Source organism: Pinus tabuliformis, chromosome 8, assembly GCF_031772625.1.
Source record: "Pinus tabuliformis cultivar Carrire ecotype Pingquan chromosome 8, CPIR1, whole genome shotgun sequence".
Classification (NCBI taxonomy): Eukaryota; Viridiplantae; Streptophyta; class Pinopsida; order Pinales; family Pinaceae; genus Pinus; species Pinus tabuliformis.
The window spans coordinates 727,325,452-727,351,778 of NC_142294.1; the positions used below are offsets into that span (position 1 = coordinate 727,325,452).

Genomic DNA, 26,327 nt, shown 5'->3' on the forward strand with positions numbered 1-26,327 from the left:
ATTCCGTCCTTGCTTCGTGCAATGTTGGTCAAAACAACTCCAAAAAGCTCAATCAAAGGAGAGAGAAAGTTTGTGGTCAAAATTTAGAATTTTGCAGTCAAACTTCAGTCAACATACATGCGGTAAACCCAAGTCAACCTTCCCAGAAAAGTTCGGTTCCTTCACCAAAGAATCTAGCCTCCAAAAATCGAAATTTTCCAAGACAAAGCAAGTCAAAATTCTAAGTCAAAGGTTGTCAATGACTGCTCAAACTATCCCAAGCATAAAAGTCAGCGCAGAATCATAACTAGTATCCTTCCCTTCGCACGTGTGAACTTAGACCTCCAATTGTAGACTTGTATGAACCAATCAAGAGAAGAGAGAGAAGATGTGAATATGTGATGATGCTCCATAGTGATGTGACATGATGTGTACTTATATGCTTCTTAGGAGGTCTAATTAGCTTGTACTTTTGTGCACATGTGGGTTTCACCTTAAAAATTAAATTTTTCCTTGACCAAATTAAATTCTTCCAAGGGCTAGGAGAGGTCTTTCTTAATGAAGAAGTTTTCCAAAGGAGGGAATTTGTCCCCGAGCTACCAAATTAATAAGGAAATGAAATTTGTCCATTTACACAACAAATTTGTTCCTTTGATACCTTTAATCATCGTCCTATAATGTCTATTACTAATTAATTAACACATTTAGGTATGACAATGCAAGCTTATGCAAGAATAATTATTCAGTCACAATGATGCCATAAATTATAATAGTAGGCCTACACATGCAAATGGGGCAAACAAACTAAAATGTAATACAATTCATAATGCAAATAGCATTAGTTCAACACGATTCATAGGTACATACATACACACTAATTTGTCTAGAAGTTGTCCACCAACTGGATGCAAAAGAAGGACATTACGCCCAACCATTGGCTCCCCTTTGCACAGATTCTCTTTGTGATAGATGCAATGTGAATCCACAAGGGAAAACCTTTCCTATGGTTGCCTCTACATCCCTTCTCATAGCCCAATTTCTAGGCTCATAGTCAATTTTCTATCTGCAATAGTCCCAATCTATAGCCCTCTTTCCCCATTAGTGTACAAAACCCAAGGAATGGGATCCCCTTCTCTACTAAGCAGTCCCTTAGGCTATCCCACTTCCCTCCAGGTATGTAACATAGGATGGTTAGGAAATCTCTTTATCGGGAGTCCATAAATTCTCAGTGGTAGTTAAATTCTTCTCAATGATAGTAATTACTCTTTCACAATCATAATTCCTTGGTAATTCGTGTGTGTATCTTGGCATAATTTCCTCTGCAGTAAGTTCATGGTTGTTTATTCAGAGAGAAGTATCCTAATTTTCCCCAACCCAATGATAGTTTGAATTCCCCTAATTCACTTGCATGGAGAAAAAGTAGAGCATAAGTTTGCATGTGCATTGTTATCACAAAATATAGCAACTTAGCCCAAAGCCTTTCACAAGGCACTAAGATTAGTGTAACATGGAAGTGTTACCACTATCACATAGGAAATCACTTCCCTCTCTTTAGTAAAGGATAGATCCAACACAAGGAAGGATTCCCTAGTAACTTTAAGGAATCCTTAGGTAAGAGGTAATCAAGTATAAGGCATCCTATATTAGCTACTCACAAAACCACCACTAAGATAAGACGTTCAAGGTGACAACAAGGTAATTCATTTAAAACAATTTCTAGATTTGAGTTTGTAACGTTTCCAAGACAATTTATGATATTTAGCTAGTGAAATAGGTCAAGAGGATACCACAAACACTATAAAAGGAAGAAAAGTCTATGGCCAGTGTAAAATTGTGTAGAAGATGACACTATTCAGTGATATATCAGGTTATAACAAAAACTAACAAATCATCCCTTTGACCAATAAAAGATAAATGAAAACTAGATCTTAAAATACAAGTTAAACTAGGTTTTTAGTAACTAATTATTTCTGAAATATAAATGGCATATTGCAGATCTAAGATGTAAGACGTCAAGCCCTAAAGGGATCAAGATCAAATCAACAATGCAATAAATTTAGCTTGGCTTCAATTTCTATAAAGATGGGGACACCAATCCTCTTTTACAAATTCAGGCTCCTACCTAGCAAATGAGGACACCAATCCTTTTGTACAAGCCGAAGCTCCAACCTGACAATAGAATGAGGACACCGATTCTCTTCAGCAAGCCTAGGCTCCAACCTAGTAATAGAATGAGGAAACCAATCCTCCTCAGGCACCAACCTGTCAACAATCCTTTGATCTTCCGTAAATTACATGTACATGCCTCTCTTCAATTGTTGTCAATCTAACATCTTGGCCTTCTTACCAGATCTGAGTCTTATCTTCAAAATGCTCACAGATAGATTAGAAGTGAGCCTTAAAGTCTAAAGATAGGCCTAAGACAAGGTTGAGTTCTGCTCCAAGGCTGCACCAAAATCAGCTCCAAGTTTGCTCCACAAAGGATCTGATATATGTTTCAGGACAGGACTGCAACACAGTTCTGAACTAAGTCTCGAGTCAGCAAAAAAACCAGGCTGAGACTGAGGCAAATAGTGAGTCCGAACTAGGTCCTAAGCAGGCTGAATCAGGGCTGAACCTGGAACAGACAAGAAGTCTGAATTCTGAAGCAACAACAAGGCCGAAACTGAGGCAACCACAGGGCCAAAACTAAGGCAACAACAGGTCCGATTTCTGTCCCACATAAGCTCTAACTTTGCTTCAAGATGCGCTCCAAAGACTGTTCAAAGTAGCTTCAAAAGTGCCCTAATCAAAATTAGAAAAGCCTCTTAGGAGGCTGTGAAAATAACCCTTCAGACTGGCTTCAAAACTCCTTGCTGTCTTGGTTCATGAGGTATGGATTTGTCTCATATACTTCTTTAATAGGTCCGAATTTCTCCCTTGAGCTGACCGGGTTGGTGTGTTGAATTGAGGGAGAGGAACACCTATTTATAGGCTTCAACGCCCTCCCAAACAGGGCCAACTTGTTCCTCAAGAGGGCCAACTTGTTCCTTAAGAGGGCCGACTTCACTAGTGGATGAAAACATATATTAAAATGCCCAAACTCCATTTTTTACTTCAAAAAATTATATCTTCTTAACTGAGAAGAGTTAAAAGGTGTGCCATACATCATCGGAAAGGTCTTAGGACGAACTTTAAGCCTATTTCATTAACTCCTTCAGATGGATAACCTTTGACATCAATAACAACCATTTTCTCAACAAGAGAAAGGAGGATGAAGATCAAATCTGTTGGAATGCTTAAAATTATTCATTCAAGGAAGGCTATACAACTTTTCTCTTTAATTCCAGTGTGCCAACAAAGCTCAACATTTGGCAAAAAATATTGAAGACTAATGCTAATCCAAAGGTGAATTCGTTCAGTTGGCTAATTGCACATAAGAAAATCTTGGCAGCTGAGAACCTTAGAAAGATGGGCATCCATGGCCCCTCAGGATGTTGTCTCTACAAGAAGCAAGTGGAAGATATCTCTCATTTTTTTTGGAATGCGAGTCTACAAAAAAGTATAGATAGAGGCAACATTTCCTCTCCACAGCAGGGTCAAACGGCCTCTGCTATGCTAGAATTCTTCTCCACCAAGTGCTTAACAATTTGTCCTTGCTCCTCTTAGAGAGTTCTTTTTCTGTGTTAGCTTTCTAGATCAAGAACCTAGGATCAGACCAACTTAGGGATTTGCTAGAGGTAAAGAGCAATCACAAAGAAACTCAGAATTTTCAAGGATGTGACCAAGAATAAACAAACGAATTCCTTCCAACCTTGAACCCTAGTTGTTGAAGGTTTGGGGCAATAATTGCTGAAGGTCAGAAGGTGATTAATGTGAAAGCACATTAATTCCAATTTCCAACCGCCTTTTCCTAGATTTTGGGGGAGATTCCCAAAAGTTGACATTAGTTATAGGTTTAATAGAGCCCATCTTTCTGAACTTTGGATTGTTCAATTTACTACTAAAACTTATAGTCTCCTCCGGGGGTGGCCCTTTACGGCATCATCTTCTAGGAACCCTCAACTTTATCATCTTCAACTACCTTAACTAATGCCCCTTCCCATTTTCCTGGTTTTTCACCCCCTTAATCATTATAATGTTGAGATTATCCTCTTTGCCCTTAAATATCTCGTTGGCTATCCAATCTACTACTTTGTTGGCATTCCTGAAGGTGGTCCAGATTCAATCTGCTTGAAGATACTTCCTTGACCCATCCAATCTAGGTTTCAAGCTTTCATGCCGTATATGAGCTTAAATCCTGCATGAGTTAGATTTTGATTTGAGAGTCTCCCTTGCCCTATACTCTTTGCAAACCTAATTTCAGTTAGGTTTTAATTCGTCTAATTAAGGCTCATATAAGATTATTCCTATCAGACCCTACAGTTTTGATGTGGATCACGATAATGTCCACATTTTCGTCTCTATGACCCCTCCAATGGTTTCTTTTCTGGGATTTTCCTTTTACAGGCCCATCAAAATTCAACTTGGATGTTCCTCCCTTAACGAGCTCCCATTGTCCTCTCTCGTGGGGAGTCAGGATACGGGGACTAGTGGGATGTTCTTTATTGTTAACATCAAGGTCAAATACTTGTTTGAAAATATGCAAAATTTATTTTTAGTTCTTTTTAGCATTAAGTGAGTCTTCTAGCTTTCTATACTTTCGATATATTAGGTTAGTTCAATCATTCTCATTATATAAAGCTGCCATTTGCATTGGCTGAATATTTTGGCTGGTGTAGAGTTATCATCGAGGATATTGAATATGAATTTGAAAAATGTGAAACTTGGCCATGTAAAATATCAAGATTTATGTAAAACTTTTAGATTTTAATCATGCAATCTTTCCATGCTTGAGCATCAATAAATCCGTTCAATAATATAAATCATGGATTTCGGCATTCATAGTTATCAAATTTTGATGGATTGGAATTGCAAACATTTTGATTTGATTTTATGAGTATCTTATTCGAGCATTTTATCTCATCAGCTATCCTATATCGAGAGGGTATATTTGCTATTCAAATTTCACAGTGATACAATTTGAGCACAATATCTCATCAGCTGTCCCTAAGTTGAGAGGATCTGTTGGTATTTTCATTCAGCATTGTTGAGTTCCAGTAGAACTTTAAAATAACATAATCAATCATTGCTTATAAGGTTTTGCATGCCATGACTAGGTAAACCTATGACACCATCTGCTTTTGAGATACATGGGGGATGTGGGCAAAATAGGAAGTGGAAACATTCAATTTGGATTCTCATGAGGGAGGAAAAGGTCCGAATCACAAAGGCTAAACCACTGAAACCATACTATCAGAAGTTTAAAGAAATGCAGAGAATGAGGACCTCTCAGATGGAAAAAGTCAGGCAAACTCGCCATTGTAATGAGACCATTCCTGATAAACTTTGTCTTGAGAAGTCAAGGCTCAGGCAGAGGAGAAAAGAAGATTGCAACATAAAGCACAATGCCGTTGGCACTGCAAAATGGAAGTCTTCAGGAACCCCTTATGACAGGTACGATTTCCTGAGATGCTTCTAAAATTACATAGTAGGTTCTCGTGAGAGTAAGCTTTATCTGAATGGAACAAAAGCTTCGGTGGATATAAAAATTGTGAAACTGTGGTCTATTTCAGCTTAGCCTTTGGGATTTATGACATTTCTTATTTCCTACCATCTTTCGGTTTGGATCTGTTCAGATGGAGACTTCTTTCATGCTTACATGTTCTTAAAAATAATTTAGTTAGTTATAACTAACAACTCAGATTTGTGGCAACATGAAGGATTATGGTATATTCATCCTAACTCCAGATCTACCAAGCGTCGAGAGGAATCAAATCTCTTTTCACTTTAAAAGAAGTTTGCATCTCAAGAAATTTGATCCCTTTGGGATCTTGGTAGATCAAGAGTTGAGATGGATCTAGGTTGGTTTAATTATTAATTATAATTAATTCTTATTTTAATTATAAATATAATTATTAATTTTATGTTTTTTTATTTTATTTTTACCAAGTCAAAATGTTAAAGATTACAACATCTCTACCATACTGGGATCAAATGTTTACATAGGAGTTAAGTTTACTTATGAACCTCAAATATAAAGAATTTTTTTAATAAAAAGTGAATTGGGTGAAGGAAATCTTGGATAAAATATAATATTACAATATTTATTACCACCCTCACCAATAAAAAGTGGCCAGGGGGTGGGGGGAAATACTAATTAAAATGTAATATTATTACATTTTACCTAATATTTCCCATCACATCTCAACCTAAATATTACATTTTACTCAATATTTCCCCTCACCCCTGCTAATTTTATAGTTGAGTTTGTTTACTTTCAAACTTCAAATATAAAGAAAAATTACAATAAGAAGTGGACTAGTTGAGGGGAAATATTGGGTAAAATGTAATATTATAATATTATATTTTACCCAATATAACCTAGTAAAAAGTGGATGGAGGTAGGCAAAAATATTAGATAAAATGTAATAATTACATTTTTCCTAATATTTCCCCCACCTCTGAATATATCCAGACAAATTCCCAGTGCTAACATATCAATAAAAAAGTTTTACCTTTATAGGCTACATGGATTCAATGCCATCATTTTTTACAACTAATTATATATCTAAATATAACATCAAACTAAGATGGATCTAGGCTAATTTAATTTTCCCTTGAAATAGGCTATATTCCATATGAATACCATAGGTCAATACCATGGATTCTTAAAACCATGGGCCATTTTTTTTTATTATTTAATTTTTATAGAGTTATTTTTATTTTGTTATGTTACTATTTTATTTTATTTTCACCGAGTTAAAATGTTAACATTACATTACGTTATGTTACACATTTCTACTGAAAGAATTACGTTATGTTACACATTAAATCTGGTGGACTCAATGAAAGAATTACATATATCTTTCATACTAAAAAGTAATTATTATTATTATTATTTAAATTTCAATTACTTTATCTCACTATATAAAGTTTGACCTAAAATAAAGGTGAAAATAGAAGTATTTTATTTATGGCCGACATTGATTTTTAAAGTAACGTTACGCACAACATCTCTCACAGATACATATATTAGCCCCAACACACACACACACACACACACACACACACACACACATATATTTTTAATGTAACATTACGTGACAACATCTCCATCATGTATTGGGTTGTAGAGTGCCTCTCGGCGTAAGAACATTTGATTAGGTGATTCAAATACACACTTTTGATGCCATAACTTGTTTTTGTTGAAACCAAGTTCCTTGTGGTCAAATTCATCTAAAACCCCAAACTGTTCTCTTTAAGGCATTGCTATTTGTTCCAGCTGTATAAAGTAATCTTTTACTATTTAACTGGTGGCATTCCAAATGTGAAATAAATTAAGATAAGATGAATATATTAATGTCCAACAAATGCCAAAAAGGCCAGTCAATGGGACATAAAAAATGTGTTATCATCAATAATATTAATTACCTACAAGAGTATTGTTACTCACCAAAATGGGTAATCCCCTAGGAGATATTTTTCTCTTGTTTGGATAGGCAACCAACTAGTAGCTCTACACAGTTTCTTGATGATGGTGATGATATACTATCTCCTCCACGATCTACACCAGTCATTACACCTCTCACCATCCGACATTCCTCTTGGATGAAGGTGGACTACCACTCAATAGAAACTTTGATCATTTTGCAATTGGGTGTTTTTAATTAATGTTTTGGGCATTCAATATGGATAAAGGGGTATTTTAGATGATTGACCAATCTTGACTGTAAATTTGTTCACACCTTACCGAGGGAGTTAATCTTTAGCCCTAGTCTAGTGGGACCTCCCTAAGGCCTTATGGTTATAGGAAGGGAACTACTTGGAAAACTTGGATGAGATTTATTTTCCCTTTTACCATACTTAACACTTTCCATGTCACACGATAATCCCTTGATACCATCTCCATTCTTAGGGTTCAATTGTCATTGGCTCATTGGGATTTGGCAGCCTCTTATCCATATCCTTGAGTAGGGCCAGAAAACATTGATTTGGAGGTTGATGCAGCTAAAAGAATGGAAAAACGTAACATGGACACAATGAAAGAAAATAAAATAAAAATGCAAAAGATGACTGGGACATAATTTAGCATGTGGGAAAAAGTCTAGCATGAGCTCTACCCTCCTCACTAGCCATTTCTTGAGCACTTGATGCTCCATCTCATGAAAGTAACCCTTGCATGTCCCAACCTTGATGAGTGATAAATTGCCTCGTCTTAAAGGGTAAGTTAAATGCTATATCATAAAGACCAAGCTATGATCCTTGAGCTATGCACCAAAATACAAAGCATTATAAAAAAGAAGTAAAAGACACACCAGAGGGATGGAAAAAGTAGTCCGAGTAGGGTAACTTGTGCCACCTCTGCTTGGGAGCTAGAAGCACCTAATAGGGTTAACTACTTAGCCACCCCTACAAAGGTAGGGAATACCTTTATGGGACTTGGTCTAGTTAGATATTTAGAGGTGATCTCAATTTAAAGTATTAATATGCCCTCAACACATACATATGGTCCACTTAGATGCATTTATGATCATAGTCTCTAATGCATAGTTGCTTTCACTTGAGTTTGAGTTGGTTTTGCCATGTGGTCCAGAGCAGCAGAGGCCTTGAGGGCACCCTACACTACATGATGCCCAAGCCATTCACTGCATTTTGGAGAGCATGATGGCTTAGCAGATGTGACGTTGCCCACTTTTGGTAGAGCATTGGACCTTTTGATGCCTTAAGCAGTTGATATGCAACATACAACACCCCTAGAAGCCAGAATGATGGTTTCTCTTGCCTAGCATCAAAGATTCTTGATGATGTACCAATGGACCTTGTTACCACTCAAACCAACAGGGGACACAAAGGGGTTCTTAAGAGGGCAACTACTAGGTTAAGGGCAACGGTGGAGGCTTAGCCCACTCTCACCACAGCTAAGTCTCCCTACTTTTTATGGACTTTCACCGATGGGAGGAGTCCCAGTACTATAAGGATCACTTGTAAAGTATATGTCAATGAATAGCTGAGAAGTGACCCTGAAAACCCTTTCTCAAGGATGGAGTGAATAATGGATCTTGCTTGCTCTTTAAGCAAGGGAATTGGTCTACCAGGGATAAGGGGTGAGGATTGGAGGGTTGAGGGAGAAAGGATAGGCTTATGAACAAGTTTCCCAATCCATATACTCCTTGGGAAACTCGGATTTCCAAATGGTCCTTGACAATAATCTTTATTGAGAAGTGGGACTGCACGGGGCCAAGTGGACCTATCCCAGGTTCAGGGATGGAATGTAGCAACCAATGATGTTCCTATCCTGGACAAGGTGAGGGCAATGGACCAAACAAGAATACTTGCTTCAAAAGGTTGAATTGATCCTATTGAGGTCTAGCCATAGGGATGCCTAGGCAGAATTCGATCCTAGAGCTAGGGCTTGAGATTCCCGGAGATTCCACTGTTAGAATTGCCTCAAATTTGGAGGAGAGGGAGGGGACCCACCAACACAGTAGGGAGATCGAATTTTTTCCTTGGGTCAATTCCCGGGAAATTGATGCCCTAGGTGACCTAATGGGGCTAGACTTGGGGAAAATGGTTAAAAGAGGGTTGAAATGATCACCCTTTTCGAGGGATCAGTGCCTAGTTCACTTAGGGATATGGAGTCAAGGATAATGATGAGTAAGAACTTGGTTTCTTGATCAAGGAGGCCCACAAAGTCAACTTCATGTTGAGAGAAAGAAAAGAAAAGTGACCTTCAAGCATTTATACTTCAAAGAAAATGATGAAATCTTCTTGAGATAAATAAATTTCTAGGACATTTCATTCATATAACATTGGCTCATACATTAAATTAGCTAAAACATGCTCAATTCCACATTTCAACAATGCAACAACTAGCCCTAATTTTAGTAGTATGCAACAACAAGAATAATAGCATCAAAATTTACTTACAACATTATAGAGTATATCCAACCAGCATTTCGTTTATGCAATAAAGCTCCAAGACAAGAGAAATAGCCCAAATCCATACATCTCCAAAAATATCCACCAAGGAAAAAGTGTGAAAATTCTCTGTGATTAGAGAGATCCCAAGTCAAGTGATGATATAAATGAGTGTAGCTTACATCAATATATAGCCTCCTAAGGGGTTTAATTAGCCTATGGGCCTACATTAACCCCTAATGATAAAATAATGTGCAAATAAAACCCCTATTGGTGACAAGCCCACCAAACTAACTCATAAGTGTAAAAATAAGCCTCCCAAGGGGTCAAATAATAACATGTGCATGTTGCAGGGCCCTCTAAAGGCTCAATAATATCCTGAAGTGCCATATTGAGGAATAAATTCCTCAGAATATGATGGACAAGGGGGTGGCCTCGTGTTCTCCAAATGGTAGCCCTGTGGTGCTCCCATTGGGTATGAGAGCACATAGATCACCCCATGGGTCTCCATATGAATTAGAGATCCTCTGCAAGGGTCCACGTGGTGGAATGAATGCTTCCATGACATCGTACAAGTCCTGGGACACCTGTCAAGAGTGTGGGGCTCCTGTGGGGGCCTGCTGGACATAATGTAGCAAGAATATCATCATCATCCCAAAAGTGGATTGCTAGTAGTCTCTAAGCATCCATGAAGATTTGTAGAGTGCTATTTGCTGCTATGGAGGCCCATGGCTCTCTATGCGCACCCTATATGTGCCAATGTAAACCTTTGGGGGTTAGGATCCCATATAGGGAGAGAAAACCCAAATGGAAACCACCCGTAATCCTGCATAATATCCAATGCATTCCCTAGGCTTCCAATACAACCATTCATTAAAATAATCGAGTAAAAGAGCTTACAAATCATGGATCACAAAGTGGGCACTTCATAATAGCATGCCCTTCCGTAGTGGGATTTGGCATGTGCTAGTGTCTCCAAGCTCCAAAGGGGGTTAACCAAGTACCTTATTAGGTGGTTTCAACCCTTAAAGGGAATAGTATGTCCAAGGTACATCCTTTTAATGGGGGTTGCAAGTGACAAATAAGTGGAATGGAATAGGGAATGAGAGGGGCAATCCTGGGCCACATAATGGGGCATAGGGGTATCTAGATAAGGTGAAGCCCACACTTGGGTATGTAATGTGTAGGAGGGAGCAATTGTGGTACATGAGGTGCCCCTGCGTTGATTTTTCCACCCTTCTTCATATACCTGTTGCCTTTTATGAATTTTCTTTAATTAGCTACTCGGGGCTCAAAGGACAAGAGCATGACGTGCAAGATATAACAGTGATTACCCCCTTTTAGGTAGGGAGGTTTATTGCCCTCTAAGGGTTGGGACAATCATGGGTTCCTGAATGATAGAGGAGGCTCATCTAGGGCCTTTGGACCTAGGGTGATGGCCAATGATTGGGGTAGAGGTCATGAAATGGCTTTTGCCCACGTTCTAATTATTTTGTTCCCGACCATCTTTTGCATTTTGTGGTACAATTTCCTATTAAATGTGGCCATTTATGCTTTTCATTTTTTGTTTTAATTACTTCTACCTTCGAGGCATCATTCTAGGCCTGACCCAAGGTGGGGGCAAAGGGATAGGGAGGCTAGCCCTATGTGGACCCAGAACGAGAATGTTGACCTAGGGTGGGAGAAAAGATGAATGGGGGTAGAGTGAGTGGAAAGGGAATGATATGTGCTGATAAAGGAGCGGGACCATGCACCCAAAATTTGGGTTTCCCAAGTAGTACCACCCTAGAACCAAATGGTCAATAAAGGAGATCCCACGGGACTAAGATCCAAGGATAAAAACCAAAAGAGATCAAGGGGACATGAGCACAAACTAAGCCCACTCTTTCCGCCAAATCCCCCCATCAATCCATACCCAGAAGTATCCATGATAAGTAAACCCAATACTCAATTACCAAATGACAAGACATACCTTTAGATTTAGGAGGCCCACCTTCAAATGTACAATCAATATAGGTGGGTGAGGGACCAAATGGCTGGCTCGGGTGGCAGGCTAGTTCGAGTGGCAGAGAAAAGGCACAACGAGCTAGTAGGAGGCATCAAGGGGTTGCTGGCTATCGAGTGAAGCTCATCATGGAGAAAAAATTTTCCTGGGGATATCACCCACGAAGTGGTGGGTAACATCTGGCTCCAACTGGGACGTGATCTCTCGAAGAAGTGGATGAGGCTGCTTGAATGGGAGGTCACAAGAACTCCAACAATCTCTTGGTCACCGTAGACCTGTTATCTGCACATGTCAAAGATCAAAGCCATGGGGCGACATGTTTTTCACGTTGTCTTATGATCACCCATGCTTAATGTTAGCCCATAAACCAACAAGAAATAAAATATACATTTTTTTTTTTAATGTACATGCAATCTAATCTACCATTAGAAACATCATATGCAATTAGTTCTATTGCAAAAATCATCATGCAATGCATCCTACCCTAACATGCATATGGTGATGTTAATACTAAGTGTAATCATAAAGCTAGTGCAACCAACATATCATCACATCAATATACATATGCCTGCCAGTATGATTACTCATGTAGCAACCCCCAAATTGAATGTGGACATAGTCACATGGCGGATGAGGCAGGTGGGAGGCGGGAAAATATGATCTCCATTCGAGGTAGAGGGATGTCCTTGGAGAAAGAAAACTGGTCATTCTGGAGGTCCAGGGCTCCCCTTCTAGGTACAAAATGGAGGAATGAATGATTACTCTCAAGAACTCCTCATCACAATCATTGCTTGCAATATTATGCTTTGAGGATGTCACATGGTTGTGATGAGAGGGGAATGAAGGGTGAGAGAAAGAAGGAATGAAACAGGTAGGTCTCTCAATGTGATGATCACAAGGAGAGGAGGACGCGGAGTGATCATAAGCTTGAGGATGGATCAAAGGGGATAAGGTATATTCAATGAAGGGTTCCTCCTTGACACCATTTTCAGAAAAGGGAAAAGGGGCATGGTCACTCGAGGTGATACCAAAGGGATGAGGGACGTACTTGGGAAAGACTCAAGGTGATGAACAAGAGGGAAATGCAAAGGGGAGGGTAAAGTGTCATATTCAATGGGCTTTCTTTCCCCACAACCTAAAGGCTCAAGTGATTTGAATACATAATCATAAGGTGGGTTGGTAAGAACCTCATTGCTTTCCTCATTATAAATATTAAAGATTGGGACTTCATCAAAAGGAGAGTCAAAGATTGGGCTTTCATTAAAAGGAGGGTCAATCACTTCCATCAAAAGTTGTCCTTCTTTATGCAAGGGAAAGTAACAATTCTCCTTCCCAAGGCTATCAATGGGTATGTCGTCATAAATAGTGCCTGAGGGGAAGGGAAGACAAATCTCATCCTCATTCTCCTTGTTGGTGTCATAAATGGGAGCACAATCAAATTGAGGACCAACAATTTCCCATTTCTCCCTTTTAGTGTGGAAATAATCTTCAATGTCATTTTTCAAGGGGTTAATGGGGTCATCTCTCTCAAGGTTTTCAAAAGAAGATTCATCGGGAGTAATATCCTTGAGAAAGGTAGGGTTGGTCTCAATAAATCCATCCTTCCCAAAACAAGTGTCCTCAAAATCATCCCGCCCGTCTTGTAGTCCCCATGAGGACTCATCTTCCTGCTCATCACTGAGGTCCTCGAGGTCATCATCATCTTGGTTGGTTGACAAGAGGGACCTCCCTTCTTCTCTCTTCTCTTGAAGAACAATGGCTAAGGTATTTGTTACATGATTCTGGTAGTATGCTTCTAGGAGGAGAGCATTAGTAGGGTTCTCTATATATTCATAATTCATCTTATGAAGCTTCACTTCTTCATCATATAAGCAGGAGAAGACTTCATTAGAATTATATTCCCTTATTACCTCCCTACATGACCTACTATATTCATCCATTCTTTCTTGCGTGGTTTGGAAGATGGTGGGGTCCAACTCTTCATCATCCTTAGAGGAGGTATTCCTATTATTATTGATGAGGTTATCCAGAATATTCACAGCATAGGTTATGTGAGCAAGGTCACAAAGACAACTAGGATCCTCTTCATAAGCACGCTTTATTATGTCAAGTTATACTTCTTGTGACCTATAAAACCTGAACATGAATTCCATATCCAAGCTCTCCAACATATCTTGGAAGGATTCTGCATATTCCACCACTTTCTTTTGCACCTCTTGAAATCTCCATCTTCTATGATTTTGCATATTAAGATTATAATGGAGTTGCCAGGGTGAATTGAGGTGCCTTGATAGATGCTTGCTTCACCCTACAAGCATTAACTTCAATGCTCAAAGAAGAAATAGGGCTTCGTTCTTCCAGTGGGGTCGCCAATAATGATATGTCAATATGTCGTATGGGGAACAAAACACATGCTTCGTGTCTCCAACAATGGCGCCAGAAATGTTACCACTCCAGGGGACCCAAGGGGGTTCCTAAGATGGTAACCTCTAGGTTAAGGGTAAAGGTGGAGGCTTAGCCCACTATCACCACAGCTAAGTCTCCCTATTTTTTACGGACTTTCATCGATGGGAGGAGTCACGACAGTGTAGGGATCACTTGTAAAGTATATGTCAATGAATAGGTGAGAAGTGACCTTGAAAACCCTTTCCCAAGGATGGAGTGAAGAATGGAGCTTGCTTGCTCTTTAAGCAAGGGACTTTGTCCACCAAGGATAAGGGGTGAGGATTGGAGGGTTGAGGGAGAAAGGATAGGCTTATGAACAAGTTTCTCAATCCCTATCATACTTGGGAAACATGGATTTCCAAATGGTCCTTGACAATAATCTTTTTTATTGAGATGTGGGACCACACGGGCCAAGTGGACCCAACCCAGCTTCGGGGATGGAATGTAGCAACCAATGACGTTCCTATCTTGGACAAGGTGAGGGCAAAGGACCAAACAAGAATACTTGCTTCAAAAGGTTGAATTGATCCTATTGAGGTGTAACCTTGGGGATGCCTAGGCACAATTCGATCCTAGAGCTAGGGATTGAGATTCCTGGAGATTCCACCATTAGAATTGCCTCAAATTTGAAGGAGAAGGAGGGGACCCACCATCAAAGTAGCCTATAAGAGATCAATTTTTTGCTTCGGTCAATTCCCAGGAAATTGATGCCCTAGGTGACCTAATGGGGCTAGACTTCGGGAAAAAAGGGAAAATGGTTAAAAGAGTGTTGAAATGATCACTATTTTTGAGGGATTAGTGCCTAGTTCACTTGGGGATATAGAGTCAAGGATAATGATGAGTAAGAACTTGGTTTCTTGACCATGGAGGCCCACAAAGTCAACTTCGTCCAATGTTGAGAGAAAGAAAAGGAAAGTGACCTTCAAGCATTTATACTTCAAAGAAAATGATGCAAGATTCTCGAGATAAATAAATCTCCAGGACATTTCATTCATATAACATTGGCCCATACATTAAATTAGCTAAAACATGCTCAATTCCACATTTCGACAATGCAACAACTAGCCCTAATTTTAGCTGTATGCAGCAACAAGAATAATAGCATCAAAATTTACTTACAACGTTATAGAGTATATCCAACCAGAATTTCGTTTGCTCAATAAAGCTCCAAGACAAGAGAAATAGCCCAAATCTATACATCAAAATTCATCCATCTTTAAAAATATCCACCAAGGAAAAAGTGCGAAAATTTTCTATGATTAGAGAGATCCCAGGTCAAGTGATGATACAAATTAGTGTACCTAACATCAATATATAGCCTCTTAAGGAGTTCGAATTAGCCTATGGGCCTACATTAGCCCCTAATGATAAAATAATGTGCAAATAAAACCCCTATTGGTGACAAGCCCACCAAACTAGCTCTTAAGTGTAAAGATAAGCTTCACAAGGAGCCAAATAATAACATGTGCATGTCACAGGGCCCTCTAAAGGCTCAATAGTATCCTGAAGTTCCATATTGAGGAATAAATTCCTCGGAATATGATGGACAAGGGGGTGGCCCCTTGTTCTCCAAGTAGTAGACCTGTGGTGCTCCCATTGGGTATGAGGGCACATAGATGACACCATGGGTCTCCATATGAATCGAAGATCCTCTGCAAGGGTCCACGTGGTGGAATGAATGCTGCCAAGACATCGTACAAGTCCTGGGACACTATCAAGAGTGTGGGGCTCTTGTGGGGGCTTGTTGGGCATAAAGTAGCAAGAGTATCATCATCATCCCAAAAGTGGATCGCTAGTAATCTTTGAGCATCCATGAAGATCCGTGGAGTGCTATCTGTTGTTGTGGAGGCCCATGGCTCTCTATGCACACCCTACATGTGCCAATGCAGACCTATGGGGGTTAGGATACCATAGAGGGAGACCAAACCCAAATGGAAACCACTTGTAATCCTGCATAAGATCCAATGCGTCCCCTAGGCTTCCAATACAACCAATCATTAAAATAATCAGGTAACAGAGCTTACAAATCATGGATAACAAAGTGGGCACTTAATATTGACATTCTCTTCCGTAGTGGGCTTTGGCATGTGCTAGTGTCTCCAAGCTCCAAAGGGGGTTAGCCAAGTACGTTATTAGGTGGTTTCAACACTTAAAGGGGATAGTATGTCCAAGGTACATCCTTCTAATGGGGGTAGCAAGTGACAAATAAGTGGAATGGAATAGGGAATGAGAGGGGCAATCCTGGGCCACATAATGGGGCATAGGGGTATCTAGATAATGGTAAGCCCACACTTGGGTATGTAATGTGTAAGAGGGAGAAATCGTGGTACATGAGGTGCCCCGACCTTGATTTTTCCACCCTTCTTCATATACCTTTTTCCTTTTATGATTTTTCTTTAATTAATTGCTCGGGGCTCAAAGGACAAGAGCATGATGTGCAAGATATAGCAGTGATTACCCCCTTTTAGGTAGGGTGGTTTATTACCCTCCAGGGGTTGGGATAATCATGGGTTCCTCAATGATAGAGGAGGCTCATCTAGGGCCTATGGAACTAGGGTGATGGCCAATGATTGGGGTAGAGCTCATGTAATGGCTTTTGCCCATGTGCTAATTATTTTTGTCCTAGCCATATTTTGCATTTTGTGGTACAATTTCCTATTAAATGTGGCCATTTATGCTTTTCACTTTTTCTTTTAATTGCTTCAACCTTCGGGGCATCATTCTAGGCCTGACCCAAGGTGGGGTCAAGGGGATAGGTAGGCTAGCCTTATGTGGACCCAGAATGGAAATGTGGACCTAGGTGGGAGAAAAGATGAATGAGAGTATAGTGAGTGGATGAAGCATAAAATCTGATAACTCGTAGACTTGAATGTAAAAATACACGAAGTATTTAATAATAATAATTTATTATATATATAAATGTATAAGTGATGAATGTTACAATGAGGACCCGCATATATATACCTAAGCAGGTGTCCTTTCATGACCGGGCATGTCTTTTAGACATGCCTTTTCACTTAACTAATGACTTCTTAACATAATCACTACTTGATTACTTAGTATTTATATTATTTATATTTATTTATTTATTTTGTTATGAATTATATTCATAACATAGCCCCTTCCTTCAGAAGCTTTGTCCTCAAAGCTTGTTGATGAAAGGACTTGATCTCTTATCTGCCACGAATGTCTTCTTTTCACTTGACCGCTAATACTTTCTTCATTTGACTGCGTCATTGGTAGCTCATCTTCTATGATTCGCTGGTAACTCTGATTTGAGTCTAGGGTTATTGATTTTTTTATTTTTTATTTTTTTTTTAAATAATAATTTTTTAATATAGTTGTTGTTATATATATATATATATATATATAATACAAAATAGTCATATATTATAACTATATAAATTAAGATTAAAATTTGAATTCAATGCTCCCGAAATCCTGTCCGAAACACCACGCAGAGACTTGTCGTTTGGGAGCATGTTGATTGACCATGTTATGAATCGAGCCAATCTGTGGTCTAATTTCTAACATCTAATTTCAATATGGAGGATAAAATTCCAACGCTGGGTAGCAACAATGCGGAAAACAAATTTTGCAGGAGGCTGAACTCGACGGATGGAAAGAAGGAAGGTGTTCCGATGGTAAGATGTCTTCGTATATACCTTGTATTCGTCTGCGCGTGCCTCGATGACACAGCCTATCCAGAAGTTTCGGATATGACACTTTGATGACATTTTTTTTATCAGTCGAATGCCTGTTGCAAATTTTTCCCAGCGGATTTTTACAGATGGATGTACCAGTGAACAGTGCGGGGTGCAGTGGAGGCGGCTTACACAACGGTTTATGCCGTGGTTGAATTCAGTGATGCCAATCTCCCCTCTTCATCCAGCGAAGGTTGGATTCCCTATGCGTGGAGAGGTGAAAGAAAACAGTGTAACGTGGTTGAATTCAATGACACCAATCTCCTCCATTCGTCGGGCGAATGTTAGATTCCCTACGCGTGGAAAGGCGAAAGAAAATGTTGTAACGAGAATAGTTGGTTGCTTGTTGTTGCCCACAATTTCTACATAAATATGGCGTTTATAGGCACGGATGTCTTTCGCAGTGGGCAAGTAAAAGGAATTATTGCGGTCCATTGTCAGGAGATCTGCAAGCTTCACAAAGCTCCTGTACAGCATAGGGCATGAATATTTCTGTACAGTTGGACAGTATAAATAACTGTCACTGTTGTCCTTCGTATGAGCTGCTTGGCGTAAATTCCTTTCTAAAAATCCATTTTTCCCATGAGAACCAGACTTGAAGCATGAGGTACAGGAACGCGGAATTTTCAAGCCCCTGCAACCTTGTAGCTGCTGGGCATTTTTGTTAAATTGGCAACTAGGGCCAAACTCCATGTGGGTCAACTTATTTATGGCAGCTGATATTTTTATTGGATCCCTCTCGTCGAGAGGTGTAGGATTGATCTAAATATCATCTGATTCTGATAAGTATCTATGGAGATATGAATTTATTTTGGTTATGTAATTATTATCAAGCCGACCAGCTCTTACGTAGGCTCAAGAAGCCCAATAGACGTGTCTGTTCATCATCCACGTTTTAGTATAAATAGAAGAGGATTTGAAGTCATTTGGCAACTCACTTCAAGTGATCTCCTCTCCACGTCTTGGGTTTTTGGAGAAGGAGATACACTATGGATTACGCTGGCCTATGGTGCCCTAATTGCTGTAATGCCCTAGCCAGCCGCAGGCTTATGAGGATGAAAACAAATCTTATACGCTGTCCATGGAAACTTTTATACACAGTTTATGAAGCCGCAGTAAGACCCTATGTGCAGTGACGGAAACATTCATGCGATGTCATGTATACGCAGAATAAAGCAGCCATGGTCAACGCTGTTATGTATATGCAGTATAACGGTCGTGGAAACTCAATGATGTCATGTATACGTAGAAGAACGCATGTCAAAAGCAACGCAGCTATGAAGAGCCGCAATCATTTATGGAACGTAGTCTATACACGCACAGCTGGAGCACTTAGCTGCTGTCCACATGGTAGCCACAGTGATATAAGAAGTCGTTGTCATAAAGGGTAACCACAGCTGCTGTGATATGGAGAGAGCCACAATCAAGCCGCAATGATGGAAAGGGAAGGCTGCAGTTAAGTGCAAGGGTGCCACGTAACCAAGGTGAGCCGCAGTCTTGATAAAGACTTATTAACACGCAGTTAATAAAGGGTTTATACGCAGTTATGAAGAGTCATACACGCAGTTCAACATGATACGTTGTTTCATGGTGAAATCAAGGAAACCTGATACGCTATTCATAGTGAAACCCTATACGCTGTAATGAATACCTGTTAACGCTGTAATGGAGACCAGTTAACGCAGTTAATGGAGACCTGTTAATGCAGCAGAACTTCACTCTCTAAAATTTCAGATATAATAGCTGCAGTCTAAACGTAAGGTGTAACTCGGGTACGGGGACCTGCATTCGTATGGATTCGCATTGAATTAAGGTATCCTAGATTGATGGAATAGCAAGGTTCAAGGAGATGTGACACAGACTAAAATACATATCTCGACATACCTGAATTAGATGACGCAATGATGTATGGGCAGTATGATGTAGATCATGGACATCATGATGTATGGGCAGTGTGATGGATGAGATCATGAGCAGCATGATGATGCAACGAGAAGGCAGAGGCAACAACATGGTGGGCAACACTATGAGATCATGTGCATGGGCAGTAGAATGATACATTAGTAGGGGCAGTAGCATGATGATGATGCACATTAGTTTGAGCAGCATTATGATGGACAAGATCATGGACATGGGCAACATGATGATAATCATGATTAGTGCAGCATGGTGCGGTATGCAGTGGTGCAATTAGAGGACCAGATGCAGCACGATGATAGGTATCAGTTGAAGCAGAATGTCTTCAACTGATCTCATCGTTATAGGAGATGATGTATACTTAGATCTAGACAAGTCAAAGTGTTGACTTCTGTTGTAAATGTACCATCTCTCTCTCTCTTTCTTTGTTGAACTTTGAAGAACATAAAAGAAGTATTAATCAAGGGTTTCCCCACACATTGTGGGGTTTGTCCCTGGCTCGCGCCACATCTTGTGTCCTCTTGTCTTGTCTTGTCTTCTGCGATTTATATTTATGTTCTATCTGCAATTTACTTTATGCTGATGTGATTGCTAATGTGGAAAAGAAATTGAAATAAATTGCTCTAGCATAGAACATACCGAAAGTTCACATGGAATCAGAGCTGAGGTGAAGACAATGCCCAAGCAAGAGTGCAAGAGCAATCACCAAAGACAGTTGGGACAACATGGAAGGATCAATGGGTTCCTCATAATTCACAAAGGATGAAGTCGAAGCATAACATATTATCAGAATGGCGCAGCAGAATTTCTGATGGCATACTTGAAGATCACTTCAATGGGAAGTTCGGATCTAAGGGTGAAAAGAGGAAAGGTAAATGTCTTGGTTATGAGTTTGGCCCTTATGCGAAGGAGTGTCCGAATGACAGAGATGCAGGTCATCAAAGACACAGCTGACTCTTCAAGGAAGCAAGGAACCCCAGGTAAGAAGAATCAAATATTGTTTCTGATAAAGAAGTGTTATCTTGTATTGGCCCTCTCCTTCAGATTCTTTGGGAATCTGGCATATTGATTGTAGTGCTTCAAGGAACTTCATCGGATGGAAGGGTGCACTCTCTAATTTGGTAGAGATGGAAACAATCGTGGGATTACACTTGGAGCCGATGCCACCTATCCTGAAAAGGGAATGGAAGTCAAAGGTTTTATGGTGGCATTCGTCAATGGAAAGGTACGTGTTTGAAAATTGAATTTTCGAAGATGTTTTTGAGTTCAAGGTTGTATCAAGTTGCAGGAAGTCCACTGGGGACCATGTCCATTGACACAGCACCAGAGGTCTGTGAGTCAGATGGTGACAGAGATGCTTGAATTCAAAAAGAGCATGAAGGTACATGTCTGAGATGTATCGAAGGAAAATCTTACAAGGGGACCATTCCCCCTCATGTAGCAGGTCCACAAGTTTGAAACAACCCATGGAGTTTGAAATTCATGAACAAGAATCTCATGTATACAGGTGGAAGAAAGCCCCTATGGCTTGAAGCAAAAAACCCCGGGCGTAGTATGAGAGGATTGATAGCTGTCTGATGAAGTTGAGATTCACTAGGAGTGAAATCGATCCAAACCATTACTCAAAGGTTGTGGATGATATACCTCTCATATCGGCACCTATGTTTGACAGTTGCAGACCCTCTCATTTGTAGGAAATAGAGGGAGTTGGATTCCGTATGTGGAATGATAAATGGCAAGCCTGTGACTACCTCAAGGATATTAACTTTCAGAAGCTATATGGTAGTAATGTCGGACTAGATTTGGGAAATGCCTCTGAGTTTCATAAACTCAATCTCGTTGATGTTCTTGGTGAACTTTCGTCCTTACATCTCTCTTTATAGGCCCCTTCATAGATACGCTATTCCCTATCACTAAGAATTGAGTCTTGTTCCTAAACCGAGTACCTTGATTAAGCCTATCAAAGTGTCACCTTTGATCTTGTTGACCTAGAAAACCATTTAGGTGACCTATACTGGGAAGCCTCCCGTTTAGTGAAATTTCACTAAAGAGTAGGAGGTGGAGTGCTGAGGTGATAGTGGCATCCACCTTCTTGTTGTGTCTTAGTTTGGATTTTGACTTGTGAGGCATCTCACAAGACCTACTATATTTTGAGGCAACAAGTGTGTGAGGCTCCTTTGAAAACATAAGCTAAGCTAAACTAATTGATACATAAAAAATGCATGAAAGAGTATGATCAAGTTATGATGGAAGAAACAAAGAAGTAAATAAAAGAAATAGGGACTAGGTATAGCATTAAGCCCCTAGCTCAATATCAACATCATAGATGGAAACACAAGTCGGGGTGGAGGCAGAACCAATGTCACCTTTAGTCATTGAGAAGGAATGATATAAATTTTGACGATGTCATATAAAGAAAATCTGGAGAGGACCTCAAGGGGCCAAATTGTGAATGTTGACCATCAAGTAAAACACCCCTAACACTCAAGGCCATCAAAAAGAATTTAGTAATGGAACACTAATGATTAATACTTTTTGTGGGACAAGTATATCATTGAGGTCTCATAGAGCTAGGATGTATGTCAGGGAAACAAGATCTAACTTGAGAATTATGCTATGAGTGAAGCATCATAGAAGCCCTCGTGGGAGCCAATCTACTAGCTAACAAGTCTAGAGATGTAAGGTCTCCCCAATCTAGATGTTGTTGCCACATGGGATGTTGTACATTGCTTTTAGTCGTCTACCCTCAAGATAGTAATCAACCGAACAAGGTTTGTTTAGCTGTATCCTGTATCATTGTATGTTGATTTGGTGAATCGGAGAGGCATGATTAGATTGATGAATGTGTGAGAGTGTGAATACCTAGAGACTACGACTGACATAGATCGATCAAGATATCACTAGCATAGCACATTGAAGAGCGAAAAGGGTTTTGTTGAAACCAAGTATTGTTTCTTTTTCTTCGAAGCAAGGTCATTTAAAAAATTAATCAGCCACCATACAACATTTTTCATTTGTTGTTTTGCCATCATTTCTAGTGGTTGTATGGTACAACAACGTAGTATGGAATTTGTAGAGTTGTACGGAATCTGTATGAAATTATGCAGAATTGCTTAAAAAATTGCATAAAGTTTTGATTTAGAGCTCAAAATATCTTATTTCTCACATTCCTTGACAATATAGATGAATTGGAAACAAATTGACATTGGTTTTTTCTATACTGGTGCTAGATTTGCAGATTTGAAAGTCTTAAAGCTGATTTATTATTTTTAACAGATACAAGGAGAAATTGGTTGTTTTAATGCTAGTTATTAGCTGAACTAACTATTTTGAGGTATTTGAGGGGAAATCTATCTAGATTTGTAAAATTTCAGCTATTGGTATGCAAATCTAAGTACTTTTGGGCTGACTTGTGGCAGATTTCTGACAAATTTGCATGTTTCTTAGTGGTACATGGTTGCTATGTGAAAATTCTATTGCAGTCACTGGTTATTAATCTTCTGCCTTTGCAGATTATTTGTCTTATGTAAATTACTTAAGAAAAACACTGAATTAAAACACAACTGCAAATTCACAAATAAATAATCAGAAGAACTGAAAAAGTAGCACACACATAAAAATTTGGCACCAATATTTTTGGACAAATTGCCCCTAGAAAAACCACGAAGGGAAAACCAATTCTGCAAACGAGGGTTTTATTATTCTTCAACAAATCTCTAATTGAAATTTACATAACACTTTTTTCCGTAATTTAGCAAAGCTCCAACAATTTAATTTCTTTACTTCTGCAAGTTGACTCAAACTTCTCGAAGCAACTTGAGCCCTCTAAATCAATTTGGCCTCTCTTTGTGAACATGAATCGAACCAACTGGTGCGTTTCTGGCAAATAACTCGACCTCTCTAGAAATTCGCACTCACTGGGATACTATCTCGGCCTCCACTGGAATTTCGTCCTTCATTGGAAAACTTGGCTGCTCCGGTGCAAATCAAACTTTCTGGTGAATTCACACATGCTCAGGCAACTTGGCCTTCTTGAAACAATTCGCATTGGCTGGAGAAACTCAGCCTCTACAGATAAATTGATCTCCCTCTGTCTCTGAGAATCTGGAAATCACTGTGAAGAATCCCTCTCCGGCAAAGCGATCTCAATTACTATTGATCCCTACTGCTGGTGTCTCGCACGCTATCATTGCGCCCTTGCTATCACTGTAATCCTACTTTCGAATGATCTCCAAAGGCTCTATTGATTTCCTCTTATAATCTCTCGTTGACAAATCAACGACCACGATCTAACTCCAATTGATGGCTAAGATCATATCAACTTCTAAAAATCACTTTTCTAGAAGTCTCTAGAGTAAAATCGATTTGTCTCAATTAATCCTGATTAATTAACCCATTTCCCTAAGACTTAGGGAAATAATTAAAATTAGCTATTTAAATCTAATTAGGACATCTCACTTAGAAATTTTTTCTGGGTATTGGAGATAATTAATCCTCTTGTGTTCCTTAGTCTCATAAACACCATCTGAGACTAGAACACCTATTCGAGCTGCCAAAAATAACAGGCTACAACTATTTATAGCCGTCTACTTTTATTCATTCTTGACTTGTATCTATGGCTTTATTGTCCAACATCATGGTAAATAGAAAATAAAAGTTCTCTAGAGACTAGAAGAACTACAATATGTGGAAGCAATGTATTTTGGCCATCTTTAAGTACAAGTGTTTGTCATACACTGTTCTTAGGAAGGATACCTAATCCATTGTCATAGGTAAAGACCAAGAAAAGTTTTATGGACAAGATAGATAAGTCATAATGATGATCAAATTGTTCATGACAAATGAAATGCTTCCATAGGATCAAACAAGGAAGACTTCGACAACAATTTGGAAGCATTTGAAATATTTGCATGAAAGTTTAGACAAAGGTAGAGCCTTTGTTTTCAAGAACATGTTGTTTTTTATCACAATGAGTGAGGTTGCATCTTTATAGGAACACTTACTCGAGATCAAAGATATTCGAGAATAGTTGGATTCCATTTGTAAGAAGATGGAAAAGAGGAGATTGAATTAATTGCACTGAAAAGCTTACCACGTGCTTATGAACACTTCACTAAGACCCTAAAATTCATTTCTACAATTATTGATTTGAAGTTTGGAGAGCTTTGCAATAATATCTTATAGCAGGACAGATGGAAGAAACAATTTGGTAGCAATAGTGAGATAGAGGGTTTCGAGAAAGCCTTCATTGCGAATTTCAAAGACAAAGGAAAAGGGGCCAAGAAGAAAGGCCAAATAAGTGGTAAAGATAGCACCAAGAGACAGAAGAGTATTACTTGTCATTATCGTGGCAAGACTGGCCATATGAAGAAGAACTACAAAAAGAAATTGGTTGACTAGAAGACTTATTGCCACACAATCTAGTAGGGCCCTAGGACAAAGACCCACTGTCACCTCAGTCAATGTCCCCTGCTCTTTACGGACTTTCATTGATGGGAGGAGTCCCGATAGGATAGGAATCACTTGAAAAAGGAAGGACCAGTGATCTATGTGTAAAGTGATTCCCATAAGCCCACTCAAGGAGAGGATCAATCAATTCTCAATGCTTCCAAGAAGATAAAGGCTCTCCAAGAAAGACCTAGGATGGAAAACAAGACCTAGGGCTCAAGATTTGCAATAAGGATAGGTATGCCTAGAGTCAAGATTCCAAATGTGATATAGGACCTTTCAAGAAGCTTTGCATGATGATTTGTCATCTCAAATAGGGCTTTTACTTCACTTAAGAGACCTAGAAAGAGCCTACACTAGACCTAGGGTTTAGGAATAATCATGGGAGGAGCTCCTCCAAGGTGCTCACTAGGTCAAGGTAGGAGAGGGGAAAGGGTCTTGTATGATTTATTCTACCGAATACTAGGTTCATATGACCCTTAAGAAGACCACCTTATCCAAGGAAAACTAACTAGGTTTCCCTTCTAGGGCATGCCTAGGGCATAAGATTTCCAAAGAATTAACCGTGAGAATTCCACCAAAATTTGAGGTCTCTAAGAGGAAACATTAAGAGTTCTGTCCAAGCGGAATCTCAAAATTACTCTTCTAATGGATTTCACTAGATGCCCTAGGTAGCCGTCTAGGAAAAGGGGCCAAAATTTTTGGAGAGAAGAAAAGAGAGGGAAGGAAAGGTTGATCACCAATTTTTCTTGGACCAGTGCCTAATCCTTGGGCTATGGAGTCTATGATGATTCAAGATTTTCTAAAATCATCTTCAAGGAGGCTAAAGA

The 26,327-nt window shown here is 39.4% G+C and overlaps 2 protein-coding genes across 2 annotated transcripts in view; both read left to right on the plus strand.

Moving 5' to 3' along the window:
• The window catches only part of LOC149237646 (uncharacterized), a 368,823-nt gene that overhangs the window by 214,886 nt on the left and 127,610 nt on the right, over positions 1–26,327 (plus strand). The gene's annotated exons all lie outside the window — the stretch shown is intronic.
• LOC149237647 (protein ULTRAPETALA 1-like) overlaps positions 5,183–26,327 on the plus strand; it is an 83,223-nt gene continuing 62,078 nt past the window's right edge. Inside the window, exon 1 of the mRNA XM_089372732.1 lies at positions 5,183–5,514. Within this exon, the coding sequence (XP_089228858.1) occupies positions 5,186–5,514 (329 nt within the window). The 5' untranslated portion in view covers positions 5,183–5,185. The remainder of the gene's footprint in view (positions 5,515–26,327) is intronic.